This window comes from Spinacia oleracea, chromosome 3, assembly GCF_020520425.1.
Source record: "Spinacia oleracea cultivar Varoflay chromosome 3, BTI_SOV_V1, whole genome shotgun sequence".
NCBI lineage: Eukaryota > Viridiplantae > Streptophyta > Magnoliopsida > Caryophyllales > Amaranthaceae > Spinacia > Spinacia oleracea.
Window position 1 is genome coordinate 6,511,613 of NC_079489.1, and position 7,737 is coordinate 6,519,349.

Sequence of the window (7,737 nt, forward strand, 5' to 3'; positions counted from 1 at the left end):
TGCGATTGTCATTTCCTTATGTTTAGCTGAATTCAATCGTTGTTTTTGTTTTCTTGTTTTTTGAGCAGGCTTTTCTAGCTCCTTCGCTTGCGCTTGCCGGTGCTCTCGTTAATGTCGGTTGTTGCTTTGGGATGGAGAACTAATCAATCGAGTCGCATTGGACATGACTCTGAACAATGCTCAACAAGAAAGAGTTGCTCCCCACACCCCAGTAGATCTAAAGCATTAACGCCAACAATCGATTTATCATACCAAAATCCGTTCCATTTTCTTTATTCTCACTTAAAGGAAATACAGTACGAGCTTGTTTAGCACGAAATAACACACGATATACTTCGTACATTTTATCCTTGAAAGACAAAGGAGCACTCAACACTCGAAAAAACCATTACTTAACACCATATCTATACAATTATCGGTATAACATGTTAGATGCTATTAAAAAGAAGTTTTCAGTTAGGAGGAGAAGTGATTTTCCCATTTTTGTTTGTTCGTCTTGTAAAGAATGGAGAACAGTTCTACAAGAATGAAACAAAAATACTTCTCCATTGATCCATCCACCCCCTTTCATTTCCATTTACTATCCCTTCTCTTGAAAACGAACGAACAAACAACGGAAAACTAATTTACAATTGTATTCTCCTTCAAACAAAAAAGAGCCTAAAGAGTTAAATTGCAAATTTCTTAATCAGAAAATTTGAACAATTTATTTTTTACCACCTCGAAAATATTGGAAAGATCAAAGAACAAGTTACACAAGATGTTGAGAGACCTTTAGGAAATTCGCCGTAAGCTCACAAGTTTCAAGCACGAACCTGTATGATTTGGCTACTAACAACAGCTCACGCCGAAATTGTGAAGAACGATGAGAGCTGAAGCACGCATCCCTAGGCTAGGTTGTAGCAACTTTATCATGAAGAGTCATTACCAGATCATGTGCACCATCCAAGAGTTTCCAAATATCAAGATGTCCAGCCATATTATTACACTCCCTCAATATTTCATCCATACTACTGTACTTCTCTATAATCTGTTTTCTTCTCTGCAATACAGAAGCAGCAATGGCATACAGCAGCAAATCCTCTGTTGGTGGGGCCCGTTGTCTTATTACACGCCACGCAGATTTGCCAACCCCGGCCCGAAGTGCAGCTTGATCAGCCCACATCACCTCCCACAAGCAAAGTGTCTGCTCAAAATTCAGCTCCCTCCTAAACAGAACAACCACCATCCTGTAAACAAAGAAACAGTCCTCTGCTTGGAGCTTTACCAAATGTTTATAAAGGTGTGAGTCCTTGTGTTTTATGATTTTGGCCACGGTATTAAGTTGCCGACGAATTCCCACCTCATCGAGCCTGAAGTTATGCCGAGCCTTCTTCATAAACCCCACAAAACACCAGAATGCCATATGGTCTTCCTCTATTACTGAGATTATCGGGGAAAGAAGATCACTCATACCTTGACAGTAACCAATTTCAGAGTCATAGATGGCATAGGCTTCAAGTATTGCTACCAATCGAGCAGCATGGTAAATTCTGCATGGCTCAAGGTGATCATAGTCTTTAAGACCTACAGCTTCAGCAGAACGACATGCCCGGTCTTCTGATACTGCAGCCTGGGAAGGAGAATAGGGAGTCCATTCTGCATTGGCCCGCACAGCATCAAGACGAATTATACGCTGCCAACTGGCAAAATCTTCAGTTCGACAGACATTAGACTGTGGATTTGTCTTAGGCGGGGAAAGATCTCCCTTTGAAGCAACATCAACATCATTCTCTTCGTCAGATAGAGGAGAAGAAGCTTCGTCAAATTGTTCATCTTCAGATGACCCCATGTCAGATGAATCGCTGCAGATTACAGAAGGACTAGAACTCGTGACTCGCCGGGAGCTACTACTCCTATCCAATACTGAGCTAGATTGATTTTCTGAAAACTCAAGATCAGAACTTCCCTTCTCACTGGATAGGGACTCTCGAGCACTGACCACATCTTCTGAGGCAGGTGAACTGGGTTCTGAATAGGGACTCTCACTGCTCCCGTTGCTATTCAGTCTTGAATTCTCATCAGTTTGTTTTAATAGTCGTCGACTCTGCCTCCTAAGTTTTTCATACTCCTTTCTGAATACACAAACACCAATATAAAAATCTTTAAATGTGGGAAACTAACTAATGAATTTCATGAAGGCTGCTCGAATACAACAAGGAACAACATCGCTGTAGACATCCATGTTACCTGTTCTTGTTTCTGATAACATCTCTTTCTTCTTTGGTACTTTTCAAGTCATAGCTGTTGAGACAAAACAAATTAATAATCAAAAAGGTTTCTACCAAAAAAAACCACCAATTTGATCGGAGCAAAGCACAACTATAACAGGGAAATGCACAAAAAGGTACGGAGTAATATGAACTTAAAAGCTATGCATGAGAAAACCCAGATTATAAATAAAATACAGAAACAGCATTCACAAAGCTCAGCAAACTGAGAAATTGATAATACGTTTAAATCTAAACAATTGCCACATGGCCACAAAAGTTGACAGCGGTGCGCCTGGTGAAAATTTCTTTTCTCATGATATACCAAGCGGAATGGAGGGTCCTACCCACCACTGAGTTACTAAGGTTAAGGTCTTCATCCCATAATGAGGTCTTTTCGGAATGCCATGATCTCTTTTAATGGAGTTCATCTCAGCAACAAAATCTCTCTTGCATGAAAAAATTATACTTCGTACTTCCCTAAGATATTATCAAATCCGGAAATAGTATAAAATTAACCTGTATAAGGTAATTCGTAAAACGAAGAAGCCCTTTGGGGCACCACAACAAGTAGATGATGTACAAAAACAACATATGATTGAAAGAAGATGATTGAACAAGATGGAAGCCATGGACACAAAATCGAACTTTAACCAAGACTAGCTGGGGAAAAAAACAACAATTTCATGTTTAAAAGGAAATATGTTGTTGAAAATGTCCAGATATCTCGAGCAGAACAATTTTTTTTTTACTACCTTATCATTTCTACGACGGTAAAAATTGGCAGCAAAAGGCACCAGGTCTTTGCAGCTATAAAATTTGAGAATAACACAATTAAGGAATCGCCAAGGACGAAATTACAGAAGACTTCTACTCGGCAAACAGTCTATTTTAAGTAGGACATAAAGGGAAAATTCAGTTGCTATTATTCTCAACACACCTCATCCACTTCTAACCCAAAAAAAAAAAAAAAAAACTGACACCTATTCATCAAAACTATGATGAGTTACGAGCAGAAGTTTCTACCTCAGACATACAATTTCAGGTCTGACTCTCAGTGGACCAAAATAATGTATAATCCAAACACCTGAAACACAAATGAAGGTCATTTTTTATTATCTCAGTCTTTTTACCACTTGCTCTTAGTCTCTTATTCTAACTCTCCTGATTTGTAAATCAAGCAAGGAAGTCACATTACCAACCTTCAGTCCCAATCCCATTCATTATTCCTCAGAGCTTTCCATAAAGTGCAGTACCCCAATTTTTAATGTATGGCAGTAAGTCAATACACATACACATAACATTGGAAGTTAGCCAGGCCAGTATGCTTCATATTTCCGCAATCAAAACAGCTGATAATTCAGTTAAACAATTTCTAGGCTGCCAATCCAATTGTCTTCTCCAGAATTTAAAATGTATAGTGAACAACAATACTTGCAGAAATGAAATCTGTAACTTGTTTGTTCTAACACGAGTTTATAATTTCTCCACAGCCATGTAGTTAAAAAAGAACTATAGATTGACACCATAAACACTTCAACATCTTTCAATTACTTTGAAGAGAAGTATCATATTTTTCTGTACACACTTCAACAGCCATGGCTCATCCATGTTTGCGGGAAAAATGGATAATCAAATATGCTACCTAAGAGAATGGCGAAACCAAATTAGGCGTTCACAAAGGATACCCTACCACTACTATCAGTTCTATATTTTTAAAATTGAAATTGAGAAGAAAACAAAAGAGCAAAGGGGTACTGAATTACTAAGCAAAGGCATGACAAGAGAAAAGGTATAACTATCATTGCCTGAGCCATGGCAAGTTTCACAAATCACAACTGCATGTCTACTACGTTCATCCAAAATCCAAAGGTAAATGCAGCAGAATTCTCCAGAAATAGATATTTTAAAACTAGAACGCACAAAAAAATGCCAAGAAACAATGAGTGTCTTCCCTTTCTCAATCGCAGATGAAGTGGACAATTAACAAACAGCTGTAACATCAGTTGTGCAAAAAAATAAGTCGACAAGCTGTGGAAGAGACATATAAGTTTTCTGTACTTACACGCCAAGAAGGAAAGGCCAAACCTCTGATCTGATGCTTGGATCAATACCCTACATCAAGAAATTAGATGTACATTGAGAAACATGATATTGGGGTGAAAAAAAGGCATTACAATATTCAACTTCAAATTATTCTAATAACTAAAGTACAATAACATTTCTCGACCCCAGAATATCCTCAAACTTCTTTCAATCAGTACGATGAGAACGAAGAGACTAGCACTAACAAATTTAAAAGAAAACAAAAGGATTTTTCAATTGGCTAAAGAGACCAATCCTAAAGAGCCCAAGGGGGAATAGAATAAAAAAATAAAGTGGTACGCCACACCCAAAGAGAAGAAGAAAACAAACAACTACATGGAAAGCACAAGCCGTTCAGAATAAATAAAATTTAATACTTAATTTTCCAGTTCATAGACTTCCTACCAATTAAGAAAAAAGTAATTTTAGCCAAAGAAATGTCAGATAAGGACATGAATAAGCCCCAGAAAATAGATCACAATATTGGGACTTACAGGTGGTAAAAGGAGATCTAGGAGTTCTTATTTTAAAAATCATATGCAGTGCATGAAAATACGTAAAGCTCATGTACAGTAACTTACTCCACTTCGAACTTTCTTCAAAAGCTTTATTCCACCATCATGAAGCTTTCCATCTGGTGTAAATGAATTTCTCCATTGTCGTAGTGTGAGGGCATGTTTCCTTTTCTTGCGAGACCATGGTGACTTAAGATGGCCACTGACAAATAAAAAATACATACTTCATTCATCATCAAAGAGAATATATAGGTCAAACTTCTTAGAAAGCAATAAAAAAGAACATAAATTATTAAAATCAACATAATTTCCCACTGCTAAGACATGCATAATTGCATATGCAGCATAACATTCCAGATTTCATGATATTGACAACCTATCACACACATTATGTTTCCCAACTTCCAAGCATCATATCAATTACAGGAGTTTGACACTGACTTCTTATTTTATCTACTGTTTGTCCATAAAACACAGCACACAAAATAAATTAAACAAATATTTATTAAACAAATATTGGTACCCATTTCCATATCTGCATCTTTCCCATTTGAAAGGAATAGGTGGAGAAGTAACAATACAAAAATAAATTTATACACTACCTCTTCCATTTAACACACTGTATTGCAACCACCCTCCCCCGCACCCCCTATGAAGAATAAATCGAAACGTTGAAGATGACAAGACGTGCGCGTGAATTTGGTCTACTGCATTCGAGTTATTAGTGGTCTAGTTTAAGCAAGTGGGTTGAAAACTACTTGTCCTTATCCATTCCAAACAACATATGTATTGCATTCCTAGAAACACTGCATCACACACTTCAGAGCCTCATCACCCTTCCAAGTCAGCACCTCCCATCTTCTAAGTTATTAAACCGCTAAACTAATTTCGGATATTCCCTAGTATCTGCTACTCGAAAATATCCTCGTTTAAAATACCAATGCACAAATGAAACCCCAAAAGGACTATAAACCCCAAAATCACACAGATACTCAAAAATGTATTGTAGAATTCTTAAAGAACGGGAAAGAAAACGAATTTTACAAACCATAGCGGAAAACTACACTAATTAATACCCAAGTACAATCCAAGCAAAGGCCAGACTATTCCCTGAAACATCGCTCCTATGTCTGAAAATAATTGCCACATTCCTCCAACCTCTCGTAAGTCGTAATTAGGAGCATGACAATTGGATCATTCCTACACTATTACTGTCACTGAAATAACTCCTGAACATGCTTCCTGACATAGACCATTACTAATCTAACAAGGATGACAGACCTTTCCCGAACATCCCAAAAAGTAGTTAATTTATAACTATTACTTCAGGACGGAGCGAATAGCTCCCACTACTTGTATGTCATGATTGTACAAAAGTTACAGCCATTAGAGTTCAAAAGAACAACTAGCAAACTAAAATTAAGCAGGAAACTGGGGTTCCTAAGAAAATGAGAGAAAAACGGAAGTTTTTAGAGGGGAATAAGGAAACTCACCGATGGGAAGAAGAAGATGCCGGTGAGGAAGAAGCAACAACGAATAAAGCTGACCGCAAATGAACCCAAGACGACGATAACGGCGACGATGATGATGGTGATGATGATGATGGTAGTGAATAATGATGTTTTATCGAATTAGATGATGATGGGGATGATTTCGACGATGAAGATGGAGAAGGTGAACAAGTGTGACTTCTTCTTAGAGCTTTCATCTACTATAAATTTACAAAAATCCTGAAAATTTCCCTAATTTCTAACCGAACCCTAACCCTAACCTCCCCCTAGAAAAGAAAAATCAAATTAATTTTTGAGGGTCTTCTTAAACAGAAATCACAAACTAAATCTAGGGTTCATAGTAATCAAATTACACAAATTAAAAAGAAAAATCAAAAAAATGGGGGAGGTTTTATTAGAGTAATTGGTTTACCTACGAGTATAAGCAATGGCGGCAAATACAGCGATACCAGCAACGGCAGTGAAAGCAACAGCTACAGCAGCAGCGCCACCGCCATTTTGGCCGCCGCCGCCACCGCTGCTTAAGAACAAGAAGATTCCACCTATGCTTCTGTATAAGCTCGAAGATGGAACGACGTTAAGCATCGGAGGAGAGAGAAAACGTGTAATAATGAATACAAGATAAAAATGGCGGATTTTCTACAAAAGTTTTTGCAGTGATTTCGATTATGATGATGATGAAGATGACGAAAAAATCGAGTTTCTCTCTCCAAAAACCCAATTATTTTTTTTGGCTTTTTCTCTCAAGAGAGAGAGTGGGAATGAAGGAAATGGAAAGTGAGAAGGGATCAAAGGGAGACTTGAGAGATTCTTGGGTGAAGAGAGAGAAAGTAAGGTGGTGGTTAAAAGTGGTTATTGCTCCCTAATTTTATTTCTAATTATGGAATTCTAATGAACAAGTCTAGTTATATATACTTATGCTATGGTACGACCTTACTTGAACACGACCTGTTTTATACTTTTATAGACTCGCACCTTGACGTAAATTTGTATTACGCACTAGTAGTAGAAAAATGCTTCTTTTTTTCTCTTACTATGATGGAGTTGGAGTACCAATTACTTGTAGATACACCATAGATGAATCAATCACATGTGAGAAGGAAAAATGAGGTTGACTTACAAGTTTGAGAATATGTATTCACATGCAAGGAGGATTCTGTTCATGAGTGATTGAATTTTGTTTTTTCTATGTTTATCGATGGATACTTTGATATCTTTTGTTGTTTCTCTTTGATATCGATGGATACTTTGATATCTTTTGTTGTTTTTCTTTGATATCGATGTGGCTTACTGTTTCTTCAAAAGTTGATGATGAATTGGATTTTTGATTGCTTTGTTTATATCATGATCTGGTAAGATATGTGACATCTTTGATGT

The 7,737-nt window shown here is 37.3% G+C and overlaps 1 protein-coding gene across 3 annotated transcripts; it reads right to left on the reverse strand.

Annotated features, from left to right (window-relative positions):
• Positions 1–527: 527 nt before the first annotated feature.
• On the reverse strand, positions 528–7,245 carry LOC110783176 (rab GTPase-activating protein 22). Of its 3 annotated transcripts, none has more exons than XM_021987496.2 (5): positions 6,773–7,245; positions 4,916–5,051; positions 4,315–4,364; positions 2,230–2,283; positions 528–2,114 (listed from the first exon to the last, which is right to left on the reverse strand). In XM_021987496.2, the coding sequence occupies exons 1-5, from the start codon at positions 6,943–6,945 to the stop codon at positions 893–895; spliced, it is 1,635 nt and encodes a 544-aa protein (XP_021843188.1). In that variant the 5' UTR covers positions 6,946–7,245; the 3' UTR covers positions 528–892. The 3 variants fall into 3 exon arrangements, with proteins under 3 accessions (XP_021843188.1, XP_021843187.1, XP_021843189.1); XM_021987495.2 differs by having other exon boundaries at positions 6,343–7,237; XM_021987497.2 differs by lacking the exons at positions 4,315–4,364; positions 4,916–5,051; positions 6,773–7,245 and adding exons at positions 3,276–3,336; positions 3,452–4,279.
• Positions 7,246–7,737: the final 492 nt, after the last annotated feature.